Here is a 15,616-nt window from a genome sequence, read left to right on the forward strand (position 1 = left end):
TTGGGCATAGGGAAAGGGCGTGGAGTGGTGTGGCGTGGAATGGAACGGAGTAGAGAGAGAGCCTCTGGGTGGCACACATAGTAGTCAACTATTTATACTGCTATAGGAGGGCCAGCTAGTAACTCGAGGTGAGGTTTTGGTGGTGGTCTAAGGTTTTGGGGCCAATTTGACATGCAGAGTGAGATGTACAAACAGCACAGTAGACCTCAGTGAAGATTTGACATGACTTGGAGTGAGGAAAGTCACACAAAGATGATATTTCTACAATGTTCTTTAGCCCTAACTTGATGGACTTTCTACCAGGGTACTATAAAGCCGGGCGAGAGAACTCCAACAGCTCTTTTTTCTTCTAGCCCTAACTTTGTTGTTGCAATATAAAACTTCAAATTTATTTTGCTTTTGTTTGTATTTGATGCTATCTTTGCATTAGCTGGGTTACTGTATATATAACACTCATTTCATACACACACACATGTATATATATATATGTCTAATGGAAACTCTTATAAGCTCATACATGGATGGTATCAAAGAAACAGATATTAGTATGCATCTAACATCTAAGCATTATCAAATTAAACATACTTCAAGAACAATAGCTATAGAGCAGCCTATTATTTAATCATCTACAGCAACACAGGGGGATACCTTGCATTCACATTCTAAATCTAATTATTAAAATCTTCACTAAAATACAGACACCAATTGGGATCAGCCTTTAAATTTTTAAAATCCTTTAATCAGAACCTAAGCCTTAGAGGTTGGTCATGATTAAAAAAGTAGCACCAGTATATCAAAATATGTGAAATGTCAACAATTTGAGATTTGTTTTTACAAAATCCAAAAGAAGGGCAATTTTATCAATTTATAAGTGAAACTGAGAACATGACAGCTACAACTTAATTTCCCAGATGTCAGACGTTTCTTTTCTTGTTTTGACGGAAGCGGATGGGTTATTACTGCAGTTCATTAACATTCTATACACAAATATGTGAAGAGAAGTTGTCAGAAAACATTTTCTTTTTCCTGAAGGGGATGGGAAGGTTCTTTGACTTTGCACATTTTCAGCAAGATGTTTTGACTGCCGGAAAATCTAAGCATCATCTGTCTGATGATGTAAACACTAGCTGATGAAATCTGTGCTCTCCGAAGGTTGCAACATCTTACTGAAAACTTCTCAGCTGGAATCTTTCCCAGAAACTTCAGCGAATTGGGCGAGACAATTGATGACAAAGTAAAAGACCAATCTTCCGTAGCCACTTAATGAAGACATGCTTCAAGAGGCTCTCTCTATTCACGATCACTTTGCACCCCAGGACAAGATGGAAAAATGCAGATTCTGAACTCACAGACTGCAATCAGCAGAGAAGAAGGGAAGAACAAACTGAGATTGCTTGTTAAATTGACTTACAGCGGCTTTCCTTTCGATTCACAGGTCAACGTCAGTAACTGTCCTTCCTGTGGAACTGGGGTGGAGGGCAAGATCTTAACTGAAGGAGTATCTGGAAGGAATACAAGAGAATAAACATAGTTAGTAGAAATTCTTTGTCATTATTACACTTGTGGTTAGCTGTGTGCGTCCAGCTTAAAAGCATCAAACTCCTGGATGTGTTGCTGTCTTGGCTTCAGGCCACATTTTAGATGCCCAATGTCGATTTGGAAAGCTAAATCAGCCATTGCAATTGTATATTTGAAAATATATTTTAGACATCTAGTCCTATATAATTAAAAAGATCCCACAGTTATCTTTCATTAATCATCTTCTCTCCCCCCACATCTCAATTTACTAAGTTGAGAGAATATATGAATGTTCATAATATAGGCAACATGAACTAATCGGCCTCTCCCTGCATCCATCCTCTGTATATTGGTTAACCTAACTGCCCCCAAACACAAATAAAAACACAAACATTGTGAGAAACAAAGGCCACAACTTTAATAAAACACAAGGTACACTATGCCCATATTTCTTGATAATGACGTTGTCTATCCACTATGCTCTAGCAAGAAATCCTACTCCCAGAATATCCAGCCTGTAGTCATCAGCTGATCCACCACCATCTCTATTTAAGGGCCCCACCTCACCTAGCAAGAAACCCACACCTTGTGTGACTGTACCTAATCATATCCAAATCCCAATTTCTCTGGGCCACCCTGGCTTATGCTCAGATACTACTCAACAGATTAAAACACAGCTTGGGGTCAATTCCACATCAAGTGGACCAGGGATCCATGCTTAATCTCCTTCAAATTGAACCAAATTTTGCACAGATGTTTTTCTAGGGTCTCAAAGAAAACTGTACTACATTTTTCAACTGGATTTCCATTAGCTAGAGAGGTAGAGGCAGTTGATTAGAGGTCACCTCTGAGTACCATGCTCCACGCAACTTAAAATGGCCATTTTGTCCAGATGCTGCAGCCTGACAACACCTCTCAGGGGCCTGATATTTTGTGGATTAGTACAAGCCCTGGTGGTAAGTCCAAGTACAAAGTTTGGAACATAACGTTAGCTCGCCTCCCTTTTTATGGGCCAGCAAAGTATGTGAAAAATGTTACAAAAGAAATATAAGGCCTACTTTGACTCCTCATTGCTCCTGACATGTACTTTGATTCAGGTCCTGACTGAATCAGTAGTCATGGCCCATGGCATATACATATAAGATTTGCACTAAGAGGCTTTACAGGCAACTGGAAACAAATATATAATTACATAAAGGCACAATGTCACTTTTTAATGAAAAGTTTTGCCAATGTTCTGGTGCAAATATCTTTACTGTGTAATTTTTAATTCTTTTCTTTTTTATGTCATTTGAAAGAGCATCTTTTTATTCTACATTTTGGACCCCATCTTGCTTTGGTCAGAATTAAGGCCCCAATGATATGCATCATTTGCAATGCGTGGGTGCGCTATCTTAAAAAGAGGCATCTTTGACGCTCTGCTGTGCAATATGCAAATGAGCTAGAGATGTGAAATTCTATAGTGTGGCGAAGCTTGTTGTGCTTACCATGCTTGTAGCTTATGGCACATCTTGCTTTGACACATTTTTATAAATGACCCCTCAAAATGGACATTTTAATGTCTGTGTTATTTACTGCATGCAAGCCTGAACATGCAAAAGTATCACCTTCAGAAGGAACTATGGTATAATGTCATGTGGCAGAGATTTGGGTAACATGCCCTGGCCTGTGACACCATTGTGCTCTTTGTGTCCCTGGTATCAAAATTTTCTTTGTGCCAAAGGAGGACATTGAAGCAACCAGACCTGCTCAGAATGAGAGGTCAAAGGTCATACAGTTGCTGGCACAAGGGAAAATCATCAATTCAAACCCATTGATGCAACTAAAATTTACATTAGCAAACTTTCGAGTGACATCACTTCATTCACTGCAAGTGTTCCAGAACTTGAATGTGAATATTTCCATGCCCTTCAAGTATCCAGCTTCCAAGCTGGTCAGTATTTAGCTTGCATCTATGATAAATCCTGGTGGATTGGCCTCAACTGAGAAACGTGACGTCTTGGTCAATTTCTTGCACCCCCAAGGTCCTGCCATTTTCTGGCTGCCCCACAGAGACACCTTTTGGGAGCCAGAAGAGCACATTATTGCTCCCCTTGATGCACCCATAACAACTTCATCAGGCAGGCAGTACATTTATTCACAAGCCACTTTGTCACTCATTGATGAGACATTGAAAAGCATGTGCAAGGCAGGAACATTAACTGTGAATTTTGTGAAATCTGCAGTTTAAGCAATTCTTGTATATAGTGTCTTGCCTTTTCTTGTTTTGTGCTAAAAGCTTAGAAACCTGTGGCTGGTACATTGTCTGGCTGTCTGGAGTGGCCTCCTAGACAATGGGGTTGTCAATTTTGCTGAATTGGCAGTGGCTCAGCCACCACTGGCAAGGTAACTAATCAGCATACAAAGTTTTGCACTGACTGATGACTAATTTATGAAAATATATCTAAACAAATGTGTCAAAAGCTAAAAGTGTGGTAAGCAGAGTAAACTGAGCTACATTGTAAGATTTCACATCTCTAGATCATTTGCATGTTTCACTGTTGGGTGCCAAAGATGGCTCTTTTTAACATAGTGCATTCACGTATGTAAATGATGCTTGTCTTTGGGACTGTAATTCTGACCAAAGCAAGGCTGGGTGCAAGACAATCAGGGTGACTTTTGTAGCAAAAAGGATACTATTTTAAATGACATTAGAAAGAAAAAAATTTAAAACTACACAGTAGAGATATTTGCACCCAAACATTTGCATAAAAAGGTGATGATATGTCTTTATGTAACTATATCTTTGCTTAGGATTGTTATACACCAGATTTAACTAAGAAAACGAGCATTATTATCAACATTATTATTTTGACCAGAAAAGGAAAATTTGGTGGAATTACATCCTCTAGAGCATAAAAAAATAATTATGTTAATAATGCTGATAAGGCGGTTGATGCTTTTGACTATAATTTCTTTAATTGTATTTTGAATAAGATGATTATATATTTAAAAGTAGACCTTTCATTGGCAATGCATACTGTTGTCTAAAAATATCTATAAAAAATGTATAAATAAATAATAAAAAAAAACTAAGCAAACGATCACCAATCAATGGGCCTTATTTTCCAAGTGGCTCGCACGCGAAAAGTCCCTTATCTCGTGTGATACCAAAATGGGGGCGGAGTCGGCCCCAAAAGAGGAGGAGTCGGGGCATCACCAAGGCCGACTCCGCCAAGACGCCGCGGACAACGAAAAGGTAAGGCCCTTTTCGCGTCTGAGTTCGCGCCCAATAGCTACACCTTCTATGGTGGCGCTATTGGGTGCGAAATCGGCAGCAATCGCACCGCGATGGTGCGATCACTGCCGGGTAGCACAGGCCCGCCCCCTGTTTCGGCCACTGCCCCTCATTACCTAAAGTATCACATTGTACTTGAAAAAAAGATATTCAGAGCCTTCAGAGGTAAAAATATCACAGCAACATGTATATTATTTTTACATGCACTGCAGCAGTGCCACCCAGAAAACCCTACAACAAAGACATTTGGTATTAGCCCTATTATAAAGGCCCTCAGAAATCCATTAGTAAACTGAATAACAATTATAATATAGTAAACCTATTATGATGGATTTTATGTTTATATTGTAATCTGCTTAGTAGAATATATTTGCTATAAGCGGCCTAGAAATATTTTAAATAAATAAACCTCCCATATTAAAACAGCACTAAATGCCAGCAACTCAAGTAGTAACAACCCTGCCTTTGAAAAGACAACTCTACAAATATTATACCAGATTTTAAAACACCAATACACCTCCTATTAGGAATAAGCCAAGCTGCTAGATCCCTACACAGAAACTACATGCCAACAGAATACACCATTTTGATCACACAGGTAGAACCCAGACGGATGAACACCAAATATAGAATAAATTCTAAACAGAAATGTGCAGATAAAAACTGAACTGGAAACTGTATGAAGCCAGACCTGTATGCAGTGAAACAGTGGAAAAACAGAAACACCATCATTCCTTATAAACAATAATAAAATCAAGAAATATAATATTAATCATAATAGTAAAACTATACTAATAGAATAAATATTTCAAAATGGCTAATGAACAGGACATCATTTTTTTTAAATGTTCTCAAAAAAACAAAATATTTAAAAACAACAGCACATCAAATAACATTTAGCAGTTAAATCTAATAAGAATAAAAAGAATTGCCCACTCTCTGTACCTGATATCTTTTGATTTCCAGTCACCCTAAATTTGTTCTGGATTGGGGGAGGGGGACCACATAAATATACACATGCCCTTTCACATACAGAGGCTTTCTCTCCCTCCTCTCACATACACAGGCTCTCACGCACACAAGCTCTGTTGCACTCCACACCACACACACTCACACATGCACACCACCATGTACACATGCATACGGGCTCTCTCTCTCACACACAGGCTGTCTTGTACACCCACACCCATGTACACACACAGGCTCTCACTCTCTCGTACTCACATACACATGCACACAGGGTCTCGTTTTCCAGTGTGCACACACATACACAAGTTAACTCTCTCGCATGCATACACACACACACACACACACACACACATTCACACATACTTTAGCTCACAAGCTCACACTCTCACACACTCACACTCTCAGGGCATCCCTGTCTCTTCAGGCCACATTGGGCCTCTCTTTGGGTCACGACAGGATAGGTGATGCCGGTGGTGCCCAGGGAGACCACCCAACACATTCTACCCAAAGGCTATCACTGTTCACTCTCACCAATCATTGTCACCTCTCTCTCCAGACCAGTCTCTCTCATCACTATCAATCCTCCCCCAGACCAATATCTCTCTTGTCACTGTCATCCCTCCCCCCAAGACCAGTCTCTCTCTCATGAGTCACTATCACCCCCAGAGCTGTCTCTCTCCAGTCACTGTCACCCTTTCCCCTAAAGCAGTCTCTCTCTCAGCAGTCACTATGAACTGCCCCCACAACCAGTCTCTTTCATTTACGGTCTTACCCCACCCACACGAAGACCAGTGTCTCTCCCTCTCCAGGAGGGGGAGGAGCTGCTGCATATTCAGTATGTTCCAGCAGGAGTATCACTGCAGGCAGTGCTGCTACTGGAAGGGGGCCTGGAGCCTGCCTAATCAATGCCTTTGAGGCCTTCTGCTCGGCTCCTCACCCCAGCAGCCGCCCTGCCCTGTCCCAGTCAAACTCCATAATGTGTGTGAGCTGCCGGCCTGCTGCTGCCTTAAAATCGTCTCTGCTGCAGGCTGCAGCTGTCCCGTTCTACCTCGCGGCCTCCTCACTGACATCCCGGACCCTCGGCAGATTCAGCTTTTTTTCCCCCACAGCCTGAGTCCCCCCCCGGCCGCTTCTCCTCCCATAGGCTGCTGAGACGAGTGGCCAAGCAGGCAGCAGCAAAGGGGGCACAGGTACAGGAATCGAGGCTCAGTATTGCTTGCTGGCATTGCCGCTGTTTTTCTTTTTTTACATACTTTATTTTGGAGGCAGGCGTGAAGACAAGTGGGAACGAAACGCCACAAAACAAAGCAGTTGAGCTGTGCGTAAGCATTGCCGAAGAGTAGGACCTTGCTCAAGCAGGCACCAAAGCACCAGGGGACGTGGGACAGGGACACTGCGCCTTTCTTCTTTTTTTTTTAAGATTATTATATATGTGCCAGTTTGGGAACACAGAGGGTTGCTGAGTGTGAGGCAGTTGGCAGCCGTGGCAGGGGCAGGCAGCAATGTTCCCTCTAAGGATTGGGTGGCTGTGAGCAAACATGTTTGGTGTCATTACCTTGTGAGCACTATTTCTTTTTGATGCAAAAAGCCTACCAAAGTTATGCTCACAGCCACCCAATCCTTAGAGGGAATACTAGAGCAGCATGCACACACTTGCATAGTCACTCTCATACTCCCTCATATATATACATTAATTCTCAAAAATACACACACACTCACTCTCATTCACTCCCCAAACTCTCCCATCCACTCACACAGTTCTCTTCCTCTTTCACAGAGACACAATCTCAGTAACTGCAAACCCTTTACTGCCAAACACTTGAGAAGTAACACAAACCCCTGAAAAAAAACAGAAGATACCTAGGACTTAGTCATATAATACCATACCAGCACTATCTCAGGACTCGGTGTTATGTATGACACGGCAGTAATGCAAATATTATACCATGCCCTAGAACATTAATACACCACCTACTGCTCCAAAGCCCCACAGACATACTCACCTCAGTCACACATACAGAAAGACCCTTACCCAATACAGAATAAGGGACTACACATTAGAAACAGAAATGGGCAGACAAAAATAAAATAGAAAGCCCGAGAAACCAGGCTCTGAACAGTGGAATACTGAAGAAAGAACAAAATACAAGTATATAATGCACATCCTAAAGATAACATGCGCCAATCACTAAAAATTCAGATCAGTTTCTTTTTCCTCTTAATCTTCTTTACTTTCCTAACATATAGATTTGTTGCTTTTGTAATTGCTCCTTTTAATTTGGCCCACTGTTGTTCCACCTCACCCATTTTCTCCAAGTCTTCCAGTTCTTCCTCCAGGTACTTCCCCATTTTGACAAAGTCCGTATTTGTTAAATTCAAAACTCGGGTCTTTGTGTGACTTCTCTGTATCCTGTTTGCAATATCGAGCAATACCGTCTGATGATCACTACTGCTCAGGTGAGCCCCTACCCAAACATCAGAGGCACTATCCCTATTAGTGAGCACTAGATCAAGGATCACACCTCCCTCATGGTTTGAGCAAAGCACCTTGAAAGGCATCTACTATTTCTCCACTTTTTATAAATAAAATAAAAATTCTGCAGAAGGGTGCTCCAATCCACATCCAGCAGATTAAAATCATCAATGAGCAACACTTATCCCTTCGATCAAGTCTCTGTCCAGTTCATTTGTTTTGGTTGGAGGCCTGTAGATCACACCAATAAAAATGGAAGCACCATCTTCTCTTTTCAGGACGGTCCATAATGCTTCTTCTTTACCCCATGTCCCTTGCAATTCAGTTGTTTGGATATTGTTTTTGATATACTGAGCTACTCCTCCACCTTTTCTGTCCTCTCTGTCCTTTCTTAACAAGTTATAGCTCGGGAGTCATGAGACTCAGTGAACTATGTCTCCATAACAGCAACAATGTCCAATTCTGCCTCTACCATTAGGGCCTGCCGGTCTGGGACTGTATTGCTCAAACTAAAAGCATTTGTGGTCATAGCTTTTCAGTTGCTCTTCCTAGCCAACTTTTCAGTTTTTTGAACTGATTGATTTTGTTACTTTGACTTCCTACTTCCTGTATTGCTTGGGGGTGACATTCCAATTTCACTGACCACCTCCTGCCATCCCCACTTCCTAGTTTAAATGCCTGAAAAAGTATTATCTGAATTTTTCACTTAGCATCCTCTTTCCTGCCACAGTCATATGTAGGCCATCCTTACTATATAATCTTTTGTTACTCCATACATGGCCCCAGCCTCCAATGTATCTAAAACCATTTTCCTTACACCAAGTTTTGAGCCAGACGTTTAAATTATCTATACGGTATAACCCTTCCTTCCCCTTTCAATGAGATGGTAGTACTTCTGAAAAGGCAATGTGTCTAATCTTCTCCCTTAGATTTTGGAAATCTTCTTGTACCTTGTGGATACAGTTTATAGTGAGGTCATTGGTTCCCAAATGGATAATAACATTGATATCAGCGTTCTTTCTTTCTTTTATAATTACACTGACCATCTGGTTTGCATTTCTATTAGTTGAGCATCCTGGAATGCATTTAACCATTGTGTCCCCAGCAAACTGAGTTCCCAAATTGGTTCCTCTGATGACAGAGTCTCCCAGAAGAATCAGCTTTCTTTTATAACATTTGACCATGTTGGAGAGTTTCTGGGTGCAATGGGTGACTACTTGCCTTTCAGATATCACTTTGAGTTCTATTGCTGGGGCTTCTTTATTTTCCAAAGCTAAAACAGCATTATGTAAGAGTAACAGTTGAGACAGTGGGTGTCTCTTCATCACAGGCCTTATTCTGCCAGAGCCAACTGTAATCCAGTTATTCCTGGGATTCTGAATCTTGGATGTCTGACTTCTCTGTGGGAGTGAGGGTGGGTATTCAGGATCTTGTTCATTTGGGGAGATTGGGTGTCTTATAGTCACATATCTTGTTCTAATAGATCCCACAGTAAACAATTTATTCTTGAGATTCTGAATCTTCTGAGGAAGTTGAGGAAGATGTTCTGATTGCATCAAGATAAGGCAGGTTTTTTTTGAAAAAATTCCTCTTTCAAATGTATCACCTGCTTTTGCATTGCAGACAGTTGAAAACAAATTGGACAACCCTTAAGACTCCAAATAGTAGGCCTTGAAACACAAGCACCCCAAATGTTACAGAATATAAGCCATTCTGGTAATAGTGACTATTATATAAGTTGTTAGATTGGTACTTTAGTCTTATTGGTATTATTCACTTAACCAAGTCCTAACAAGAACTATTTAAGAAGAAAAAACCTAGGGGTGGGTGGGAGTGGGACAGGGTGAGAGGGAAGAAACAGCTCCTGCAGATAGCAACTGTTTGTTCCATGAATTACAAACACAGTTATTTCAATACATATTATCCGGGATTCTAAAACACTAGCTAGATTAAATAGAGATTACAAAAAATGCACAACAGGAAATATAGGAGAAAGAAAGAACAATGTCAGCAAGAAATCAGTCTATATTATGGCTAGGAAATTAAAAATTTAATTTCTCTGATTTCAAGCACAGACCATACTTGGGGCCCATGTTCTCTCAGACAACCCTGGGACTCAGACCCATCTGCTTTTCCAAAATATTTATTTAATGAGGACTTGTGCTACTCGAAAAGTCTGAGTGAGCTCTAGTTGACGTTAAGTAAAAATCCATAATGCTTTGGGACCAACATCACACAGATGTTGGGCTGGAATGGTCTGGGAATACAGTGCTGTAGTTCACCCATGCCATGCTCAAAGTACTTCCAACAACTGAAAAGAGCAGGCTTTGAAATGGTTTCTAATTGCTAGAACAACTCTGAGCACGACTGGATGATTAGCAGTGTACTATTCTCTTGGCACAGATGGACTCCGAGTGCTCCTGTACATCATCATGATTTGAAAAAGGAGCAATACAGAATTTGAAATAATAGTGTTAAATTAGAGCTCAAGTGGTACTTCTATGTTATTTATTTGTATTCTGCTGATTTACAGTTCTTAGTGGATTACATCAATACACACATGATCAAAAAAGTGTAAATACAAAGCATTAATGAGCAAAATACACGGAGCAAACAGACAGGATAATAACACAAAGCAGTCAACAACTAACTAGAGTCAGCAAAATCATATCACATAGGGCTGTTAACTGACTATAAGTTATACGCAAGGGAGAACAGGTAATTTTTAGCAGTTTTCTAAATCATAGTAGGTCAGTTTCCAATCTAATTTCGTTAGGTAGTTTATTCCATAGGATAGGGGCAGCTATAGTAAGGGGCAGATTTTAAAACCTGCGCGCGGGCGCAGATTTGTTCGCACAACCTGGCAGCCGTGTACATGTTATAAAATCCAGGGTCGCCGCGCGCAAGGGGGTGCACAATTGTGCAACTTGCTCGCGCCGAGCCGCACAGCCTGCCTCCGTTCCCTCCAATGCTGCTCCGAAATTGGAGCGGCCTCAGAGGGAACTTTCCTTCCGACCCCCCCCCCCCCCCCACCTTCCCCTAGCTACCCCAGCCCTACCTAGAACCCCCCATTACCTTTTTTGAAGAAGTTACGCCTGCCTCCTGGCAGGCGTAACTTACGCGCGCCAGCTGATGGCCGGCCCGCGATCCCAGGCACAGCGACAAATGGTCACTGTGCCTGGAGGCTCAGGCAACGCCCTGCCCCCCGCCCCCCGGACCGCCCCTGCCCCTTTTTGCAAGCCCCAGGACATATGCGCATCCCGGGGCTTAGGCTCGGCGCACGCAGGAGGAGGCAGGGGGAGGTTTTCGGGGGTTGCGGCTTATCTTACACCCGCAACCCTTTGAAAATCTACCCCTAAATTTGCCATGTGATGAAGATAGCTTTACTAACTTGGGAGAAGGAATCTCCTGGAAATTCAATAATGCTGAACATTGCCCCTTTCCCTGTGCCCCCATCCCCATGGCTAGTCCAAAAAAATTATTTCCAATTATCTCATACCCCTTCCTCTCCGCCACCCCCAACCCTAACCTCCCATCCCACCTGACATCCTCTAAAACCCTCTGGACCACCAAGATCACAGTACACTCTTATGTTCCTGGATGTTTCCAGCAGGATATATAGAAACATAGAAATGAAGGCAGAAGAAGACCAAACGGCCCATCCAGTCTACCCAGCAAGCTTTCACACTTTTTTTTTTCTCATACTTATCTGTTACTCTTGGCCCAGCAGTGTTGGAGCTGCATCTAAGTGAAGTATCTAGCTTAATTGGTTAGGGATAGTAACTGCTGCAATAAGCAAGCTACTCCCATGCTTATTTGTTTACCCAGCCTGTGCCATTCAGTCCTTGTTGGTTGTTGTCTGAATATAATTCCTCTTTTCTTTATTCCCCCCTGTATAATTCCTCTTTTCTTCATTCCCCCCTGCCGTTGAAGCAGTGAGCTGCGCTGGATATGTATTCCAAGTGAAGTATCAGGCTTAATTGATTCGGGGTAGTAACTGCCGTAACAAGCAAGCTACACCCATAATTATTTGTTTACCCAGACTATGTAATTCAGTCCTTGTTGGGATGTTCTATCATTTTTCAATATAAGCCCTCATTTAATAAATACTTAAAAATGCAGATAGTAGCTCCATCCTCCCTATAATTAGAAATTGGGATTACAATAGCAGAAAGTATCAGATCTTTAATTTATATATAGTTACTAACTACGTGCATTTGTAAGCTTGAACAAAATGTGTCCCTGCCCGCCTGCTTCAAAGAGTAGGCCATATGGTAAAAAAGTATAAGGTACAAAACATGCTCACAAGGAATATCAGGTTCTCCATGTAAATGTTTCTTTGGGTTACATTCTCTATGAATTGTTTCCCCATTGACAGAGAATAGGATAAAAGCCTCGGTGAACCAAACCCTTTTGTCTCTTTATAGACATGCCTGAATGATGTTATTAGGGAACAGAATACATTACTACCGATTCATCTGAGCAACAAGTCCTATTTCAATTTTGCAGTAGCATGTAGCTCTCAGAAAGCAATCTGCAAGAGCAGCATTCTTAGCATAAGTGCAGACCAGTAGCCAGAATGGGTATGATAAATATTTACATGTAAAATGTGTCAGCGGTATAGCCAAGAAACACTTTCTTTTATTAACAGCTACAAAATCCCCTTAAAAGCAAGGGGGTGTCCAACATTTAAAAAACTAGTGTAAAATAGTCAGCTAGTCTCCACTTTTACAGGTCTGTTGCCACAAACACAGTGTAAGAAATTTCTTGGTATTTGTTCATGATAAAAGAAAGGCAGATGAAAAAAAATTGAAACACAATTCTCTGTGAATTCACCTAAGAAATGTAAAACTGGTATTCCAGATTATTGAGGATTGCAGCAACTGCAGGAAAAGTCACAATGAAAACAGTGGCCAGAAAAATCTGGAGAGAGAAAGTCACAAAATTCAGATTTTTAAAAAAATATTTTAACATTTTGACCAATTTATAATTAATAACAAATGTAAGGTGAAAGTTAAAAGCCCGGCATGCACCAAAAGTGGAAGATAAATGGACAGTCGGGCTGGCGCACACAGAGCGGATTTTAAAAGCCACCCTAGTATACGCACACAAATTATAAGTTTCACAAAAGGGGCAGGGCATGGGCGTTCCTAGTTTTTACATAGTCAAAGAACTGATTTCCAAAATGCTTAGGTTTGCAAAAATTCTGAAATGGGAATGTATGCCCTTATAAAGGGTATTAAGCTCGGAAGACTCAGAGGGACTAAAAAAGCAATTTGATACAGTGCTTTTATGCCCATTATATGCCACACAAAACAGAGCTGTGATCTAGTCAAGAATTCCAATGCTTGTGGCCATTATTAAATGCAGGTTCTAGTAAAGACGTAGAAGACACAAATGCCGGTGGTATCCATTGCCCCTCTAGATCTCCAGGGAACAGAGGTGAAGACATTATCTTACAGGCATATAACCAGCTGGGCAGGGAAGACGGTCTGAACTATCTTCCAATTCTGCTCCTCTGACTAATAAAGAATAGCTGACTCATGACAACTGTAAATTTCCACTGAAAGGAACAGAAAAGATGTTTTCAATTAAAGATCACAGTTATAATTCTGGAAGTCAGAAGAAACTTTCAGAAAGATAGTAGTAGAGCACCTTTTATCCAATGTTCCATAATACAGTAAAGTCATAGGCTTCGGTCCGTGTTTCATTATCATGAAAACCTTTAATTATCCCAAAATTGGTTGAATTTATATATTCATGTAACCTCTGGAATGGCATCCCTAAAAAGGGCCCCAGGAACCACATTTCAAACACTTTCTTAGATGCTACAGGTCTCTTCTGTGTCCCCAGAATTTCCTGATGGGGGGGGGGGGGAGATTACTTTGTTGTTAATCAAACATTAAAGTCCATTGTAAACAGCACTAAGAATCACACTGGAAGCTGATGTGGCTTCCAACTTAAGCTTTTACTTATTAAGCATGAAAAAATGGATAATCAGCTTCTTTAAAACTCTTTGTATTTAAAAAGTCCAGCTTACATTTTAGATTTTAAGTAAATTTGTATATTGATTGAGATTGTTTTAAATTTGTATATTGATTGAGATTGTTTTAAATTTGTATATTGATTTAGATTGTTTTAAATGTGTATATTGATTTAGATTTAAGCAAGCCATCCCAGATTCCAATTGAATGACAGCAACATCCTTAAAGAGACTTCACAAACTATTGTAAATAGTTAACTGCTCGGTTATCTTGCTCTTACTCTTTCCCACAGTTAGATTAACCCTGTTTTAATGTAACTTTATGACCTCTTTGCACCTGTTTAAATTACTGTTTTATTCACACCCCCTGTTATATGTAAACCAGCATGATGTGATTTTTAATCTCGAATGCCGGTATATAAAAACTCTAAATAAAAATAAATAAATTGTAAAGCCAATTTCATTTATAATTTTGTTCCATCTCCAATCCAAGTATCGAGGTAATTTTTAAGCATAAGAAACATAAGAACATGCCATACTGGGTCAGACCAAGGGTCCATCAAGCCCAGCATTCTGTTTCCAACAGTGGCCAATCCAGGCTACAAGTACCTGTATAGCCCATACTACTGATGCGAATAATAGCAGTGGCTAAGACAACTTGATTAATAGCAGTTAATGGCCTTCTCCAAGAACTTATCCAAACCTTTTTTAAACCCAACTACACTAACTGCACTAACCACATCCCCTGGCAACAAATTCCAGAGTTTAATTGTACGATGAGTGAAAAAGAATCTTCTCTAATTAGTTTTAAATGTTCTAATTGGTAACTTCATAGAATGCCACCTAGTCCTTGTATTATCCGAAAGAATAAATAACCAATTCACATTTACCTGTTCTAGACCTCTTATGATTTTAATGACCTCTATCATATCCCCCCTCAGCCGTCTCTTCTCCAAGCTGAACAGCTCTAGCCTCTTTAGTCTTTCCTTATAGGGGAGCTATTCTATCCCCTTTATAATTTTGGTTGCCCTTCACTGTACCTTCTCTATTGCAACTAGGTGGATAGGAATTTAACTCAATTTAGTTGTGTTAGTGTCAAGTCCCATTTGTCATATCTTTCCTGTAGTTACTCTATATTCTCCCCCCTGCCTCCTGGTTCTTACCTGGGTGTTACCTTTATTTTCCTTTCCTCTCTTGAAAATAAATTTATTTATTTATTTATTTACAAGTCTTCTATACCGATGTTAGTCGAAACATCACCTCGGTTTACATGGAGCAAAAGCAATGGAAATTACAAGTAACAGGGGAAGGGGAAGGGGTACAAAAAACCATAAGGAGAGTAGAGAAGCATAGGAACAAACAACAAGTGAACTATAATGTCATAAGAACAAGGTCA

At 40.6% G+C, this 15,616-nt stretch overlaps 1 protein-coding gene across 1 annotated transcript in view; it reads right to left on the reverse strand.

Moving 5' to 3' along the window:
• CADM2 (cell adhesion molecule 2) overlaps window positions 1-15,616 on the reverse strand; it is a 1,264,184-nt gene that overhangs the window by 248,164 nt on the left and 1,000,404 nt on the right. Inside the window, exon 7 of the mRNA XM_029578402.1 lies at window positions 1,412-1,502. Coding sequence (XP_029434262.1) covers window positions 1,412-1,502 — 91 coding nt within the window. The remainder of the gene's footprint in view (window positions 1-1,411; window positions 1,503-15,616) is intronic.

The sequence above is a fragment of the Rhinatrema bivittatum genome, chromosome 15 (assembly GCF_901001135.1).
Source record: "Rhinatrema bivittatum chromosome 15, aRhiBiv1.1, whole genome shotgun sequence".
In the NCBI taxonomy this organism is placed as follows: Eukaryota; Metazoa; Chordata; class Amphibia; order Gymnophiona; family Rhinatrematidae; genus Rhinatrema; species Rhinatrema bivittatum.